This window comes from Triplophysa rosa, linkage group LG1 (assembly GCF_024868665.1).
Source record: "Triplophysa rosa linkage group LG1, Trosa_1v2, whole genome shotgun sequence".
NCBI lineage: Eukaryota > Metazoa > Chordata > Actinopteri > Cypriniformes > Nemacheilidae > Triplophysa > Triplophysa rosa.
The window spans coordinates 23,936,444-23,955,715 of NC_079890.1; the positions used below are offsets into that span (position 1 = coordinate 23,936,444).

A 19,272-nucleotide genomic window follows, 5' to 3' on the forward strand; every position below is an offset into this window, starting at 1 on the left:
GGCAGATACATATGCAAATCACATGCAAATCAACATACAGAAATAGCAGGAAAACACATAACGCTGTCAATAATGGCAATGCAGATAGAAAACTAAAGCGTTACTTTTGACGCATGCGCCTACATAAAATATGTTTCTATAACATTTTATTTTTTATTATTCGTATATAAATTATTTGTTTTTCATATGTGTACATAATATAAACCTTATTCAGTGTAGCTTAAAGGAGAGAGAGCATTATAATAAACAGTCCTTTTTGTTCAGCTCCAGATATTCCAAATGAAGCATGTCTGAACAGCTTCGAGAGAATTAAGTGACAATTCATGTGAGAATAACTGTTGCTACGCTTCCTCCTTCTGTCTTCTTTCAATACACATAACATGATTCATGAATGCAATTATTACTCAAGCATCAACACTTGGAGATTTATTATATGTTACTTCATATTTTTCACACAAAAATAATATGTACAATTACATTTTGGCAGGCCATTATTAATCACATGTGTAATCAGTTTCATCTATATATAATCTGCTTATTAGTCAAGAAACACAATATATCACAACAATGAATGTGGATTTCAATGAGATCACAATTGTTAGAGCTGTAATATAGTATTCTCTTCATCGCATTTATATTGGTCATCACAATCCATAACTTAAACGTAGTCACGTAAACTTTATGCTAACGTAATTGCAGCAGACTAATACAGTGTCATACAACACCGCATACATCACATCTGCTTCAAAGAACACATATACAGTATCGGAGATATTTTATACGCACAACTAGTTGGTACGTAAACACCAATCCGAGTAGCAAATACAATCTACTGTATGATTGCATGCCTAGGTGGCTAGTTCAGTATCTTCTAAGCAATCATTTCAAGGCTAAATCATTTCACACACACTTAGGACAAATAAATGTCTTATGCAATACGACACATCAGAATTCGGATAGAGCTGGAAATGTAAATTTGGCCAGATTTCATAATTACGTTTTCTACTTTGCTCATAGCTTTCTTACACTTTCTTGCAAAGAAAGGAGAACCACAGGTCAAGTCACACAGAAAAGCTATGAAGAAAACATGTTGGAAGTGTATGTGAATGTTATCCTTCACTGAGGCAGAGCTTTGAGAATGGCGTTCACCTCCTCTGCCACAGCAGTCAATGCAAACTCAAACTGTTCCTAAAGACAGACAGAGAGAAAGCTGTTTTTAAAAACGTACAAACATCACTTTTAAACACTGCTTAGGAACACAGATTCAGAGAGTGGATTCCAGTCAAGCCGAATAAAGGGAAAACATGAAAATAGAAAATGTGGGCTTGGGGATGAGAAATAATAGTTGGAGATGTAACTTTAAAAGTATACTTTTTGTTTAAATCTGTGTGTGTTGCAGACCCAGAGCTCTGTTTAAACTATGACTCAAAACCTGTTTCTTCCCTATAGGGAGGCACCCCATAAAGACCGATCATTGTCTAAAGAACAAGCCTCAAAACTAAAGCTGGAAATTGATGTTTCTCACCGCAGGCCATGGGGGAAAACAAACCGACGTTGGCGTTTAGCTAAAAGCAACGCTTTCAAAACCACAAAAAGCAAAAATCTCTTTTGAATTTGAGAGATTAGTCTTCAAAAGTAAATTAGTCAAAAAAGACTTCCAGTATTTTACAAACATGTTTGTGATGTTAGTGAAAAATAAACAGTATAATAACATACGTTATATAAAGACTTGGCATTATATTTGACTTGTAAAGCAAAAATTCCTAAGAGGATCATCTGGAGAAATACATTCATATTTCATTCATAAGAGGGATTTTTCCATTTGCACAAATAATATGCACTGTCATGTGCAAGGAGTTTTGGACAGAGAAAGGCAACATTGAAGCTGTGCGGTGTAACTTTTTGCCACTAGGTGGTGTCACATTATGGAACATGCCTCAGTGTTATCCAGACAGGAAGAGATTCAGCTGTGGATATTTATCTGATCAGCGAAGCTGTTTATGAGGTTGTCTTCCAAAGTAAACAAAAGCCAGAAAGCTCATGTAGCCGCTAATGCACAAAACATTCCTATTCTGGACCAGAAATAGATAGGGTAGAATGGATTTTTAGGAGCCAGATCAATTTCACACATGAGTACCTGCTTTGAGAGTGTTCTAAAAGCAGAGGGCAAGGGGGCATCCTTTGGACATATGTTGTCGTTGGAACAACACAGAGCTAAAGCATTGACTAAACATATCATTACAGTAGAGCTACAATTACTGACTATCTTACATTTCATGAGAAGGTGGAATTTTTGTCCACACAGATTTTAAGAAGCAATTCAACTCTAATTGACCCTTCGCAAATATTTACTCCGAAATTTGTAGTCGTGTGTAACCAATGCATGACACTACATTTGACCCAAGAAGCTCTTTTTGTACAAGTTGCTCTTTGTTTGTACGAATAAATGAATGTGTAAAAATGAAAGAATTAATATACGATGAATGAACCCACATTTACTAACCTGAACAAATCTGACAAACATTAAGCTAATATATACCGTCTATATCAGTGGTTCTCAAACTTTTTAAGGCCCACTTTGTGTAGGGTGCTTTGCTTTGCAGCCCCCCATAATCTTAAAATAATTAATTAAACCAATATAATAATCAGATGTACAATGCTGAAACATCAATTCTTTTGGTTGGTGGGCTTATTTTTCTGATGTTTGATAAATGTCTATATTTCATAAAATGCCACAAAATGTGTGGGCCCCCTGGATCTATCTTGGGGCCTCCAGTTTGAGAACCACTGGCATTGAAATACATATAAACTATTTCAGTGTGGTTTAAAGAGATTTGCTCAAGTAAATATTTGTAATACTTCAAGGGAAGGTTTCATAGTTTAAATGGCTCTTAAATGGTTAACCAGCTAGGGTAGCAAGTCTTGTATAGTGTTATATGTAAACACCAGCTTTGTCATCTGCTTTGTCTTTTGTCGTCAGGATTGTCATCTGCTCTTGTTATCTCTGAACAGAAGACTTTTAAATATGTCCCTTTAGAATAGTTTCTAAAATAGATCTTATCAGTCAATACCATAATGCTTTAAGACTCTCCAGGCTCTCCTTGCTGTTGTGCAAAACATTGTTGCTTGTGGCATCAACAGGACATATTTGTCACATTTTTGATCAATTATTAGTTAATATTCTGAGCCTGGCTCTGGTGCTATATCGACTGTGTGGTTTTAGATTACAAATCAATGTTAACTGTGGCAGTGTGGTTAGGAGTTTATTGTACAGGATGCTCTATATGTGTGCAGGTATACTCAGTTGCATTCAGTTGCAAGTTTCCGTCATCATACTGTAATACAACAGAATATTATGGCAAAGCAAAGTAGTGCCATGAACAATCAATGCATTCAAAATGATTTTTTTCTAAAATATATATTACATTTTATTAATTGCGTATTAATCTTTATTCAGACAAAAAAATATTTCGTTTTATTCTTGTTAAAGAACAAACACACTGCAACAGTCTCCTCTTGCGCTTCACACAGTTCTTTAATAAGGAAAGAGTTTTGATGGTGTCTTACCTTAGTCTGTACCATGCTTGATCTCTGGTCCCTCAGGTGCTCCAGGGTAGCAGCAATATCAATCTCCTTCGCACCTGCAACACAGTCACATAACACTAGTTCAAAGCACTCAGCTTAATCCCAGATACATCTAGTCTCTCTAGCTTTTATGTCTGGAATTACATTCACCCTTCAATGTTGTATAAAGCTTATAGACTGTGTCCCTACCTTGTTTTAGCTGACATTAAAGTCAGGGGGCGGGGAGGAGAAATGGGAAAGAAATGGCAATCGAACCATGGTTTTTACTAAAACAACTCCAGCGCTGCATAGTTTCTTTAAATAATGTGCTAGTAATTCTAGTATTTAGGGCTGGGTATTGCGACTAATTTGGCGATTTGATACAATTGTTATTAATATGGTTTTAAATCAGTTTGATTACGATTTTGATTCGCTTCGATTCAATATCATATTTCATTAAAAGTGTCAAATATAAACGCTGGTTACGGACACCCTCCAACTTAGCTAAGGTATATTACTGAAATACACATGTCTAATTACTTTATAGTATTACTTAGAAAAGAAATCATAAATATGCACATACAATTCATACAAGATGAGCAATTTTAGTACTTAAAATATAACAACTAAAAACGGAATAATTCCTTGTATCTACTGTATGCCTTTGATGATGTACAGGTAAATATATTGTCTGGATTTCTGTTGTCTAAATTAATATACATATAGATATACTGTGAAAATTTGTACTTTCATATTTGGTTTATATTTATCAGATGTAACTAGCATCTAGCACAGGTTATTTGAATACATTGAGATTCTGGCTAGGAACTACCTCTCATGAAAACACACTCAGTGGTGTTGTTGTGCTCCCTACAAACTCACAATGGAGCCACTGAATGAACCACAACTGTAAAGTGAATATGAAATTTTTCACATGTCGAGAAAGGCTGATTAGGAAAAATCTTGAATGACTTCTACAGAACCATTGTTGCGTCTCCTCATAAATGAGAGGAGAGCAGGAGAGGTCTAACAAGGCCTTATTTCTCCTTCATTCATTCTACAAAAAGAAAAGAAAGACCACCCCCTCCCCTCTCTACAGACTGATAGAGAGAGAGCGAGTTTGAGAGCGAAGGAGTAAGAAAAGCGGGAATCCTTATAGATGCGTTCTGAAAGGGAGTGAGTGCAGCTGGGGTTCCAGCCTCAAAAGTGCTCCAACACTTTCATGTCTTAAGAAGTGCGAGATTCCTAAGTTTAGGGGAAAAGAGAGAGAGAGCGAAGGAGGGGGATCTCACAAGAAAAGGCTTTGGAATTAAAACAGCATTCTTCACTAATTTACAATTCATTCCTAGAGATGAAGAAAAGAAAAATACGACAGGGGTGTTTGAGAAAAAAGCGAGCGAGGGAGCAAGAAATGAAGAACGGGAGAAACAGAGCGAGAGAGGAATGGAAGAGTGAGATTTCTGTTGTTTAGGACTTTCTGAGGCTTTGATCAAAAGAGGGAACGCTGGAAAGTGGGCAACCTGGGAGCCCCTCCTTCAGAGAGCAGACAAAAGGGAGAAGGAGGGGGCCCGTGAGGACCGGGGTTCCGGGCCCTTGACAGCATGGGAACGAAGTACAAATGCGGTGAAGCTCTCCCCTGCATCTGGCCTTTGATCCCCCATGGAAAAATCTATGGACTATGATCAGGTCGGGATTTGGGATGGACTGCCGATGAGAAAAGTGAGAAAAATGAGGGGAGACGGCGCTGAAGGGAAATGCATGGGTGACCTCACCAGATGGAGTCAGAATAAATGGCGCTGGTGGTGGTGGAACAGTTAGGCCAGGTTATAAAGGTAACATCTGTCTCCAGGACTGAATACACTTGTCGACATTTTTAATTCTTTGCAGTGCTGAATTTTTTTGCATGAAAATGTAAATTGTAAAAGGCTAGTGTCACATTCGCTTGGACTAAACACAAGACTGGACACATTCGCGTGTCACAGGACTAAACACAAGACTAAAAAGAAAAAAAAACAGAAGTATGCTGTGAGCTGCAAAAATAAAAGGGGATGGATTCGTTTTTGTCTGATATTTTCCCTGTCTTCATCTTTTGATTCACTTTTGTTCACATTAGAGTTCATTACAGTTCTCACTCATCTCCTGATACATTTACCTGCAAATTGTAACATTACGACTCCTCATTCGTTCTGGGCGCTCTTACCTTTGGCCATTTTATTAAGCACCATGTCGATCAGAATGTAAGTTCCACTTCTTCCAGCACCATCGCTGCAAATTAAGGAAGAAACTTGTTATCACTTGAGAAAAGAGCAGACGTGTGTGAAATAGCAACACAAAGCGTTTAAATAGAAAACAAAGTGCGCATTTCTGTGTTGTGTTACAGCCTTATTGTTTGCTGTTGCATCATTCTTCCGCATTCCCAATAAGTCTGTCAAAGTAGACTGTACTGACTGTTTCTCATTCTTTGCAGAATTAAATTGAATTTGTAACAATATATATAGCACAATATAACACAACACAGCTCTTTTAAGAGAATAAACAAAAACGTGAATTCAAACATGTATTACGTTCTATGAGGTCTACTAAAATGAAACACAAATGCAGTAGCTATATGCTCAGACACGTTTTGATCTGAAATTCAGGTTACATGCGGTTAAATATTATAAATGTATCATTGAATGAGTGTTTTTGAGCTTGCTCAGGTTGAATTCTCAGATTTAAGTGGACACAGGCAAATACCTAGAATTGGGGTCAGGGGGAGAACTATTTAGGAGAACTCTTTTCACATCCCTGATAACATAATTATTCAAATATGCATGACAGCTGTGAAGCCTGTCTCACCCCACAACGGAAAACTTCTGGATGATGGGTTGGCCATTAACCCTTGGTGTTAAAGATCATTATGGCATTATTATAGCGCACAGACTCTTGAATCCTTCCAGTTCACACTGAGGATAAAGGTCACCTATTTTTACCATCGGTCATATACAGCATTTACTGAATACTTAATTCAAGTGGATAAATTATACCACAGAATCAGTGCATTGAGACAACTAGGCTGGATACCGCTGTAATGTTTTGATCTTGTATAAAGGCTCAAATGACTATTCATAATAATAACAGCTGGATTGGGCCAAAACTGGACAAACCCAATGGTTGGGTTAAACTAACCTAGGAAAACTTGACCCAGCAATGGGTTAAAATAACCTAGCACAGGTTAATTTACAACCCAAAGGCTGTAAATTATATGAGAACAGAAGAAGCAATAAACTGAAAATTAAACGGAACCAATTCATAGCCTATGCATGTTTAACCTGTGTAACCAGTTAGCTTATATATGCAGTTTTTTTATTGTGGTACTTGCCTGCAATGAACAATTATTGGACAAGACCTTCCCCGGTAGCACTTGTTAACCTTTCTGAAATGAAAGAAAAAAGAAGCTGTTAATTATGGAAGTATAAAACAAATGTGAATTCGCTATGTGATTTTAGATATTATCATAAACTGCAGTGTTGCAATCAAAGTGTGCATAAACATATGGTATTACTTGATAACACATCAGTAAAGAAAAAAACTGGTCTATGTTTTATACCCGTCTATGAAAAGAATTTACAGACAAACAAGTCCAACAATTAAAACCATTGGAGAGGCCTGTGCATTGCAAGCCATTAAGGAAATGATGGATGATGTGGTTAGGTGTCATCATCCAAAACACATTAACCTTGCACAACTGACCCTTCGCAAAACCCCGCCCCCCTTCGTTCTTGTTGTTATGTCCGACAAGCTTTCGGTATCAGCCATGTGCTCCCAGTGTAAATTTGTGCACTCTCTAGGGAAATAGTGAAGAATTAGTGAATAAAAGAAAGGTCTAAAATATGCATTCGGGGGATATATTCAGGATTTGAGATAACTGTAACAATAATTATACCTATATTTGCGTCCACACCAGCAGACGATACGTTAATTCTAAACTCGCGTGATGCAGTAGGCTACTACTGTCACACAAATGGATGTATAGCTAACCTAAATGGGGTGTATTCAGTATTTATATTTACTCCAAAACTTGTAGTAGGTAATGACAATTTTAGAGAGAGAGAGAGTAACTTCGGGCAGAGTTTTGGTCGGCCGTGATCCATTTTTGTGAAAACGAAAGTAAACTTTTAAATATTAGTTCAGTACAGAAAAGACTAACAGTCCATCAGTGTCTAAATCTTTATTTGTGTTAAATACAACAAACACAGAACAGCTGTTGCTTTTCGACTTCATTGCTGAAAACATCTTTCCTTTAAAATGTCACTGCAAATGCAGCTCTCTGAAGGCTGAAGGTGCGCTCATCACATCACAGGGACGCAAAGCATATCTTGCCAGCTTGCTCATACATGTAATATGTAAGTAATATATCAATAACTCTACTACGGCAGTATGATTGGTCAGATCGCCTGTCAATCAAACTGCTTGCGAAGGGTCAATTATCATGCCTGCAAAACCATAAGGCCTTGCAAGATTTTAACACACATACGCGCGCACACACACACTGGTCTTGTTGCCATGGAAACCTACTGTGTTAAATCTGCTTTGTGCATACCTCAAGGTTGATTTCTCAAGAGATACTAAAAGAGCATTTTAGGAGATTCAACTGCTTCAGATTGCACGTGTTCAGATTTGTTATTTTCTGGAGTTTTCTGATAGTTCAAAGACATAGGATATACTGTATGCAAATTCTGTAAAGAAAGTGTGATGTTTCCTACACAAGAGATGTGCAATAAATCAAATGGCTAGATGTGTTTTAGATGGGGCAGATCTGCATCTGCATGCATTCGGGGCATCAGTGTGTGTTTTTGCGTAACAGAGAGGGGCAGAGAAAGAGGTACAAATCTGGTGTGGAGTGTGCGATGAGGGTGGGGAGGCAAGGAAAAATCAAGGGCCTGGAAGAGGAGATACAGTTTCCAATGATCACTTTTGTGACTATGCAACTGGGCTCATATAACTAGCTGCAACATCACAAAAATGACACTGGCAACCGCTAATTAGCTGGCCAACCAAAAACTAGAGAGGTGAGTGAGGAACGTGTAACAGATTCAGTGTGAGTCATGACAGCTTCTATGAGACAAGACTGTGTCACAGGCCTTTAGGGAAAAATTCAGAATGGCAACAAAAACCAGAGCACCCGGGTTAGAAGCATCTCACCAAAGCCTCAATGTCTAATGTGTCACTGAAACTTTGGGAGAATGTTCCTTGAAATGTGCTGAAGTAAACTGTAACAGGTGTGTGGAAGAACATAACTAGGCTCTTCAGCAGGTGGATCAAGTGGTTTGTGATATATTATTAAACATACATTTCAAGAGGGAACAGAAGTGGAATCAGGGATCATATATAAAGGATCAGTGGACAGCTGATGGAGGATCAGATCCACCTCACCCACTTATGTATCAGTGCATGAAATCCAACTTCAGCCGTCTGAATTTAAACTGCTTTGTACATATGATCCAACATGATTCCAAGCTAAATGTCAAAAACATCAGCATTACATACATTTCATCTCACATTTCAAAATAACAAGTCCTTTTTAAGGCATTCACCTGTACATTTAAAGATACATGCAGTAAGATATTTCCCCTTCCAATAAGTAGGTATACAATTTGGTAATGCGTAACAACTGTTCTCCTGTTCTTGTATAAAAAGATAGATGGATTTGCCATAATGCATAAATGTTGAACACGGTTTCATTTGTGAGCAATTCAGTGCGAGCTGTACAAAGCTCTGAGTCAACAACAGAAAATCCTACAACAGATTACACACAAACCCCCCCCCACCACAAAGCGGACAGTCAACTGTCTCTCAATTGTCAGAAAAACATTTCATGCATTTTTTATGTAAGAGCACACATGAGGGAAAAAATTCCCCTTTTCCTTCATTCTGTGTTGAAGTAGGAATAAATAAATGTAATATAAAAGCGCAACACGCTAAAATGTGTTTTCACACGAACAACAAAATGGAAAGACTTAAAAGACTCGACCAGTTGTAGATGTACATCATCCTGTGCTAGGAATTTCTTATACGGTTACACTCTAGAGGCCGATTGCATTGTCCAGATGCTTACAACTCGTGAAAAATGAAAGGGATTTTTCTGCAATTGGCTTTGTTTCACATCTAATTGAAGTGTCAGGATTAGGGATTATTATGGAAGGACCGCCACTACAAACACAACATTATAGGGAGCTATACAAAAGTATTTGAGATAAAGGGTTCTTTTATAGTTTACCCCATGAAAGGAGATTAAACCTACAAATGTTTAGCATCTAAAAGGTCAACAAACAAAAACTCGTTCAAAAGACGAGAACCACATAGAGACATTCTGGCAGATTCATCATGGAGAAATTTAGCAAGATGACACATACCTGCGGAAGTCCAGCAAAGTTCTAGCGGACTCTGGAACATTCTGGTCCATCCATGACAAGAAGTGGAACTGAGTAACTGTGCGGGTCTCATTAGTCTGAACGTTCTTTAGGTAGAAACTGCGCACCAGGAAATCATCGCACCAGATATGCTCGGAGACAAGGTTCACCTTCAAGAACAAAGGGAGAGTGTGATTTTACACAGAGCTTCATTTTCAATTCTTAAAGTCTAGGCATCAATCAATCGCAGTATCAGGACATATGTAATAATTTAAATATTGTGGAATATATCATCAGCTGCTCTTTTAACTTTCAACTAATGTACAGTAGCATGTAAGCAACCAACTAAACCGTAATTATAGATTATGGTTAAGTCTTATACATACATCTTATACTGTATGTTTAACAGAAGAAAGAAAAGCAAACATTATAAATGATTATTTCAAAATACCTAAAGTTATAAATAATTCATGAATATGTAAATATATCATACAGTAGATGGCATAGGACACAAGTGATTACCTCGTATATATGGTAAAGATCAGAGCCTTCATCTGGCCAGTACTGATGACACTGTTTGATACCATTTTCAGCGAGAGGTGTCAGCATGACAATCACCACACACCCACTCTCCCAAACCATCTGCACAACAGAGCCAACATATGCAAGAGGAACATTACAATTGTGACAGGGAAGACTAATAAGGCAGAATGAGGCAAAAAAAAAAAAATTCAAAACAAGGCATCACCCCCTCTACAGTAAGTGAGTTAAGCTTTTTAACAAAGCTCTCTCTTCAAACATACTGTAATTGGTTTGAAAAACTCAGACCCACTCCTCACTGAGGTTTAGTTTAGCCTTCCCACCTCTCTCCTCCTTTATCTCTCTATCTCACCTTCCCCTGATATACTGAACTTCCTCAGTCTTGCTCCATTTCCTCTAATCACACTTTTGCTGTGTCCTTCAATCACGGAATGGCCCACAGTGGCCATTAGGAAAATGAGGGAAAACACTGCCTTTTTATGGGAGCAATAAAATACAATGGTCCCGCTCATAAAATAATCAAACTCGTGTGCCACACGTCCCCACAGAGTCATTAACAGAGAAATGTAGAGACATTATACTGTGGTAAAAGTGATTCAGAAAGCTTAAATTATCATTATGAATATGTCATCATGTTTAATCGGAAAAAATTATATGAATTTGATGACATATGTCATGATCTGAAGAAGATGAATACAAAATAGCTGGGATTGAATTGAATTGAAGTTTTAATAGACTTTGAATTTTGTAAGATGCTTCACCATAACATAATTTATGCCACTTCAATGCATAGAAATATTAAAAGACAGAAATATGTTTAGAAGTATTCATTGTGCACATTTCCTGTGTAATCTAATACAAAGATCGCAAGGCTTCATTCTTCTATACAGAAAAGTCTAGGAATTGAAGGTCATCGGAGAAGCTCACTCTAATGTTCTAGAAAAACCAGGTGATCAAATATTGTGTTTAAGCTTTGCAGTACAATATGCAGAAAAGGTCAAACAAAACCGACAAACAAGTTTGTTGAAACAAAACAAACAGCCTCCTCCACAGTGAACGGCACTTTAGGGTGCAGTGCTTGGTCAGAAGTACAGAAATATTGTATGAATAAAGTTTGAAATACGACGGACTACATTTCCTTCAAAAGCAACATTTTTAAATAGTGTCACAACATCGGACACACAAAGTACAATGTTCGATTCAGACATTCATGCTAAAACATCTGATTCATCCGATTTGAATGATCACTATTACAGATTGATAATCCAATGAGTAAAATGCATATTTATTATGTTATAGTAAAGCAAAATAGTCTAAAATGCCTATATGTGCAATATTAGTACATTAGAAATCATTAGTACCAAAGAAACCAGCAAAACCTTGGCTGGAAATATTTTGTTTCTGTCTTTTCTCAGGACTGAATCTTCAAAGCTTCTTGCTCATTTTTATTTCAATGGCACATTATAAAAGTCCTTAAATTAATGACAAAACAAATTAAGAGATTCTTGTTTATTTCATAAAAAAGATTGCACTTATCATTTGATACTTTTTCATTTGGTGCTGAGAAATCACAAGACTCTGTAAACCTTTAAAAGCTCAGATTTTTTACACGAATCATTTTTTCTTTAATAAAAAGAAACACAGACAATGACATGTTAATTGACATGGATTAATGCACTCGCTTTCATTTAAATGGAACTTTTAATTGATCTTTTTGAATTCGGCACTGGGCTGACTGTCTGTAGTTCACTTGTATGAAATTAACTTAATTTAGACCATTAATTTTTCTGCCGGTAATTGACAAAATGACAAATACAAACAACCAATAACATCAATTAGTGCACACCCACATCTGTTAGTAAACACAGCTTTGTGATTATAGAGGGTCAAGTGACAGCAACACATTACCACAACCAATTTATTAAAATGCAGATTCAATCTGCGGTTTCCTTTTAACACCATCTACTTATCCAACCTTCAATAAACCAATAAATACAAACAGACTAAAACTTTCAAAGTTGTTGCTATACGCAGACTCTGGACCAAACATTTAATTGACTTTAAAACATCCCAACCCTCGATGAATAACAGCATTTTGGTGTTGCCTGAAACCATTTAAGCCATTAACGCCAACCTTAAAATAAAACAAACAAGTCACACAAATCCATAACCACATTAAAAGTTGTTAAAGTTGTGTTGAAGAATGCTATATAGGAAAAATACTCAGAATCAAATATGGCAACATAAAAGATTTTTAGGTATTATTACAAAAAACAAAGCTATATGCTTAATGTTGTGCATTTTGAATTCATTCACAATATATTTACCATGCATGCATTTAATAAAGTTTTTTTGACCTGTAGATAATATTTTTACTAAATGACACTGTAAATGAATGTCTATACTTAATGCAATTGAATACATCAAATATGTTTAAAAGGAACTCTTGAATATGAATTATTATTTAAAAATGCAAGGAAAACTGTTACACAATATTATGAATGTACTAGGGCTGTCAACGTTCACGCGTAAACGCATGCGTTTCATTTTTTCAGATTAACGTGTTAAAAATATTAAACGGCATTAACCCAACATCCGTTTTTTTCTGTCATCATTGTCTAGCGTTACATTATATAATCACGCTCTTATTCATATAAAGGCCTTTAAACTATTTAGATGGTTGTACTGATGTCATGATCTGTTCTGGACATTTATGTTATTTCCTGTTGCGTGCCAGGTTTGTAGTCCTTTGTAGTTTTTCTTGGTAATTAGTTTCCCCAGGTGTTTCTTGTTTTCTTTGCCTTGCCTTGCCTCACCTTGGTTTGGTTTGTCTTCTATTATTTCATTAAATGTCATACTGCATGTGGATCTGCTTCCTGCCTAGTTACTCCATGTTACAACTGACATGTCCAGTATAGATCGACAGCTTCTGACTGTGGAACACGGCTCAACACAACGTGACAGCGGTCCCATTTGTAGTACACATGGGCTAAAGGCTGCGTCAGAATCTGTCATACAGCGCACCAGAATTAACTTCTCTTTCGTGCTTGAATGAACAAAAACACACAGGATTATGCTAGAAAGCACATTTTGTCTAGTATTTTCGCAAGCACAGTCTTCAACGAGTTAAATGAGTCTTAAATGATTGCAAAGAGTATGAAAATAGGAAGCGCATTAGATCTGCTTAGAGCGGCAGCTCTTAAAGGGGCCGCGTTCTTAAACGTGCTGCTGTGACTCCTGTCACTAATGTTAATCAAAGAACAAAAGCAAAGAAGAAATCAATGTGATTTTGTAGCTTTAATGAGGATTCTTCTGTATTTCATGTATTTAGCAGTAAAGACTGTAAAGTGTTTGAGAACTTTATTGATTTTCTGTATATTTCCTACCTGTTAGACAGGTAGAAAGGGCACACTTATTATAATGGATTTGATTAGTAGAAACATTTTTCTTTTTAATAAAGACATCAGTTGCAAAGCCAACAATATTAGAATGTTGGCTTTCATTCATAAAATGATGCTGTTAAAGAGATGTGTTGTTTCTACATTAATTTAGAGATAAAATGTGAAATTATTAGAATGAAAAAGTATATTTAAAAACATAAAAGCTGTGTGTGATTAGTTAGCAATTTTTTTTAATCGATTGACAGCACTAAAATAAACATGTTCAACAAAATAAACAGTGTGTTTCATTTCCTTATACGTGTGCGATTAATCACTCCTGAAAAATGTAATCTACTGACAACCTTAGAATGTACCTTTTATATTGTTCATTCTTATACTTGTGTTTCCCCCATGCTAAGTAGACGTGAACACTGAATATCTTACCTGCCAGAAGTCCGCCACAGTGGTGGGAAGAGGACCTTGAGCACAGATATAGGCTGGGTTTCGGGGATCGTGGTCCATCTAAAAGTGAAAAGATAGTCCATTAACATTAACAACTCGACAATATAAATGAAACACCACGGAGGAAAGACATATACAAGTTTGTGTCTTTTGGGACTATTCTTGAATAAAAACAATATAGCTGAATGCAATGCAATGTCGAATTCAAGTTCCAAACACGTTTCAAATGCCAGTGTCTAGACCCATGACAAAAATGTTGAACCGTCATATGTAAAGTTACTATGGTGCTCTCCTTTGAGACGAAGCATCTATGTAGCCGCACAGTGTCGGTTTTGTTGTTTATTTGCTTTCTGAACGTCCAACCTCCAATCTTTGGGGAAGGGGTAAACAAACACGCTGCCAAGAGAAACAGAACGTCCACGACATTCTGGACATGCTTCCAGTTAAAAGCTTGAGAGGAAAAAAACGTGAAAGGGAAAGCAAATCAAATAAAGAGAAGGCACAGAGGCATGTCACTAATGAGAGCAGAGTCTTCTCTCTCACGATCACCTCCCCTCTCACGACCTCTCTCTGCCTGTCCTTCTCTTTCTCATTTCTATCTACTCCACATCCTCCCTGTGTTCCATTTCTATATCGTTCCATCAGCTTCAGTCGCCCCTTCTTTCTCTCTCTCTGCTCTCCTTCCACTCCGAGCATGTGCATTCTTTAATACCTCTGATTAAAGCTGGCTCGGGGAGTAAAGCAAGGCATCTCTCTAATCAAACACATTTATTGATGAGCAGCTCAGTGGCTGGAGGGGTGTCTGTGTAATTGTGTGTCAGTCTGAGTGAAAGCTGTCCCGACGGAAAAAAAGCTAATGATGCGGAAAAAAACTTGATATGGATATGGACTATGACATTTATGATGCGCTACTAGCCACAATTAAATAATGACAGACAAGATCTTTACCAGCACTTCAGTCAATCAGCAGCAAAACTGTGACAAGCAAAAGTAGATTTTTAACATCTTTAATCAAATAGCTTTGCAAACTACCTATACCATACAGGAGGGCGGATCATAATGGAACATCCATTAACAGAACACTGATTCATGCGCAATGCTTTACTCTTTTTTTAAGATCAGAAATAAGGATTATCCATGCACAGTCTAAAAAATAAAGGTTATTTGTCAGGCTGTGTGGTTTCATATAGAACCTTTAACATCCACATGGGCTATGTAAATGTCAACCTTAAGATGAAAAAAAGGTGAAGAACTTATGTCACATCCATAACGCATTCATTTCCGCCCCTTTTAAAATAGAAATCTTGTGCATAGACTGATATTTTTCTGATGTCACTCTGGACTCTATCACCAGGGGTTTAGTAAAGTATAAACAGATGATTTAATATATTGGTAATAAATACATTCTCCGAGAATTTATATTTCAAGTTTTGACCGAAAATATCCCATTCATAACACTGGATATAACATCCATAACACAAGAAATTGTTCTTTTAACTGAAAGGTTCTTTGAAGAGATGGTCCTTCTGTGGAATCACTGCAAAAAACCTTTTTAGCGCTTACATTTTCTTTTCAGTGTTTACAAGCTATGACTACTACTGAGTCTGCCCTGCTATATCTGTGTGCGTACCGCATAGCATCTGGTCTTTCACCCTGACCATTAGTCCAGCACACAGCACACAGCAACCAACAGCCCACTCTCTATCTGTCCATCAAAGAAACATCAACACCAACCCCTATTCATCAAGTCTAAAAAATCCCAAGCAAATAACCAAACTGTTTACTGACACATCCTGTCCACGCCGATGTTAGAGCAAGGATATTGTCTCGATGCATTACAGGCGAACATCCATATGACCCGAAATGCCATGTTATAATAGAGGAAAAGGCATCATCAGGTTGGAATGTGCCCATTTTGAGCTGTAACAAAAGCTTGTTTTCTGTAAGGAAGTATGGTATGCAGTCTTGTTAGGGTGTCAGACCTGCAGCTAATAATACGAAAGAAAGTTTGGAGAGGCGACGAAACTACAACACTTCAAGCATTTCTGCTGCTCTTTCGTGTGTGTTGTGTGCCCTCGTGTCCTTGAAACTTCAAGCTAAGAACATTTAGCACAGGCACAAGGCACAGCACCGCTGATAAATACAGGTTTAGGCCATTTTTCGCATGTCCAAAATGCTGTAATTTGACGAATGCTTGTCGTGCCTTGTTATGCTGATCAGATGCTACAGCTGTCTGTGTGATATGCAACGTGTATGTCTTTCTTTGAGAAAGTGTTTCAGAGTATGTATGTCTTTAAAGCACAAAAGCTAATCACAAAGCCTTTCAAAACTTTTGCTAAAGTAATTGCATGGTTCAGTACTTCTGCACTAATTTCTCTATAGCTTCACAAAAAGATCAAACACCACTGCATGAGAGAGACAGATACAAACCCCATGGTTACAGTGAATGACACGCACACCCATTAGCATGGCAGAAAATGGATATAATTGCTTTGCACAACCTTAATTGTTGGCAAGAGCAATTTAAGGGGAGAACAAGACGACTAATGCCGGGAGTCTATACAAAGCTGCTTTTGACTACCCGCTCTCAATAAAGGGAGTTATTATAATCTATATAGTATAACTGTCATTTCTATTAAAACCTAACCTAACCTAAACTTTTGCATTTATCAGCAAAATCAGCACCCTGTGATGCCTTACAAGGGAAAAAATATCAGATCAACAAAGATTATATTTTATGAATATGTTTGTGAGATATTTTACTTATTGTCAGTATACAACTTCTTGATATGTGGATTATTTACTATAACAAAACAAAATTCTTAGGAGTTCACCAAAAAAATTACATTTTTTCATCATTTACTCACCCTCTTGTCTTTTTAAACCTGTATGACTTTCCTTCTTCTGCAGAACACAAAAGAAGATATTCTGAAAAATTTTGGTGACCAAAAACCATTATTTCCCATTCACTTCTATTGTATGGACAAAAAAGCCGTCGTTATGTTTCGAACGGGAGGGGTAGGGGTGGAGTGCGGTTGGTTGCAATTCACAACCTTGCCGCTAGATTTCACTGACTGGACCTTTAAATGCTCCAAGTTACTACTAAATACCTGTAAATGGTTGCTAATCCATGATCCATAAATCTTTTGCCCAACATTATAAGGCTTTGTACCAACTCAACACTCAACACGGTTTTGTGTGTGTGAACGAAAAGTGGAAATAGAGAACATTACAGAACCACAAACAGTCATGAATACTGGGTGTTGGTGTGAGGAGGTTAAAGGAAAAATATCACAAATTATTTACTTTGAGGCCATTTTTCTTTCTCGCAGCTAATGAGAAAGAAGCTACAAACATTGACAGACATAATTATCACAGTTTTTGAAATGCACATTGCCAAATCCCCGCTGCGCTTTAATTACCGCACCTCCATGCATTTGTCTCCGCACCAGCGGAGCAGTGCACCCAACCCCGACTGCAGCGCCAAGCCCTCAGGGAGGGGGGCGGAGGGCGGGGGAGGGAGCGCTCGCTTATGCCTTTTGTTTCTCTTTTTTGATGAGTTGGAGTCCAAAAATAACAGCATGTAAAATGACTCAGTTTGACTTTCTCGGTGTGATGTTGCTACACAGGTATTATACTGATTAACATTATGTGTACGTACTGATTAAGAGGCAAAAAGAAAACTTACAGGTCTCGTATTGTCTCTGTGATGCCGATGACATCACACAGCTGTGTTCTTACAAGAAATGCTCTTAAGTTTCCTGCATCATTTGTGGATATGATTCTGTCTGTGGCGTGGACTTTCTTACATAATACATTTCCCACAAAGAAAAGTTCACTTACATTTTAAAGAAAATAATAATTGCCGATTTGAATTTTTTTCTTAGGCTGTCATTATTTTATCCAGTGTGTGTGCTTCTGCATACAGTACATGAAATAGCATATTTAACAGTCTTGAGAACAGTCAACCATAACTGTTGATCCACAGGGAAAAGAGAAAAAAAGGGAAAAGTAAATGAAGAGAATATAAAAGCGAAGTCTCATCTAATTCTAAAGAAGACTTTGAAGTCTTAAACTGAGCATGTGTACTTACGATGGGACTGGCGTTGATGTAATCAGATCTGGATTGGTTATTCTCTGCCTTCAGAATGACTCTGGAGTGATCATCTACAATATTCACAGACAGACACTAATGTAGCATTAAATTCTACAATACAAAACCTCTTATTATTCATTCAGTACAGTCAAATAAAAATATTAAAACCCATACACCGTTCTAATCAGTCTGTGATTGAAAAGGAAAGCGTGGTTTACTTTGCATTAATGCCAATTGTTTCTTAATTGATCAAAACAGAATGCATTAGCCTGTGACAGGCTGTGCTGCGGGTTTTACACCATTCAGGAAAACAAATCTAAATTCACTGACTGATACAGTAGAATTTGTGAAACACTCACACACAAGGACACCGTGTGGGCGGTTGCACCGGACGTTCTGTTCCTGCTGACCCACCGTACATGCTGCTGGCTCAGCCTGGTAACTACAGAGAGCCTCCCACTCCTTATCCAGACGATCCTTATTCTGCAGGTGATCCTCCATGTACGACTGCGTGAGAGACAAAGACAGAGTGGGAGCTTGAAAAGTTATCTCTAATAATGATATGGTGAATAAAACAATCATATAAAAGTATGTGATGTATTTACAATACAGCAAGACTTACGCAGGATAGTATTTGTTCTTTTTATACAAGGAAACAAGCGTGTGTACCATGTTTACACGCTTATGCATTTCATGAGCTATCTGCTTTCCCATGTAAACGTTTTTTTTTTTGTATTAAGTCTCCTTCCCTCCTTAAATCCGGCGAGTAAAAAAGCTCCGCAGCAAGTTTCCATTCGTCTGCTATAATCCAGCTTTACCTCCAAGGCCAACCTATCGC

The 19,272-nt window shown here is 37.4% G+C and overlaps 1 protein-coding gene across 2 annotated transcripts in view; it reads right to left on the reverse strand.

Moving 5' to 3' along the window:
* Positions 1–419: 419 nt before the first annotated feature.
* The window catches only part of ptprn2 (protein tyrosine phosphatase receptor type N2), a 158,285-nt gene continuing 139,432 nt past the window's right edge, over positions 420–19,272 (reverse strand). Inside the window, exons 14-22 of one of the 2 annotated variants that reach the window (XM_057324265.1) lie at positions 18,794–18,941; positions 18,432–18,505; positions 14,321–14,398; positions 10,479–10,598; positions 9,960–10,126; positions 6,926–6,979; positions 5,765–5,829; positions 3,568–3,641; positions 420–1,188 (exon numbers count right to left, since the gene is read on the reverse strand). In XM_057324265.1, the coding sequence (XP_057180248.1) occupies positions 1,117–1,188; positions 3,568–3,641; positions 5,765–5,829; positions 6,926–6,979; positions 9,960–10,126; positions 10,479–10,598; positions 14,321–14,398; positions 18,432–18,505; positions 18,794–18,941 (852 nt within the window). In that variant the 3' untranslated portion in view covers positions 420–1,116. The remainder of the gene's footprint in view (positions 1,189–3,567; positions 3,642–5,764; positions 5,830–6,925; positions 6,980–9,959; positions 10,127–10,478; positions 10,599–14,320; positions 14,399–18,431; positions 18,506–18,793; positions 18,942–19,272) is intronic. The other variant, XM_057323437.1, reaches the window with a different exon arrangement.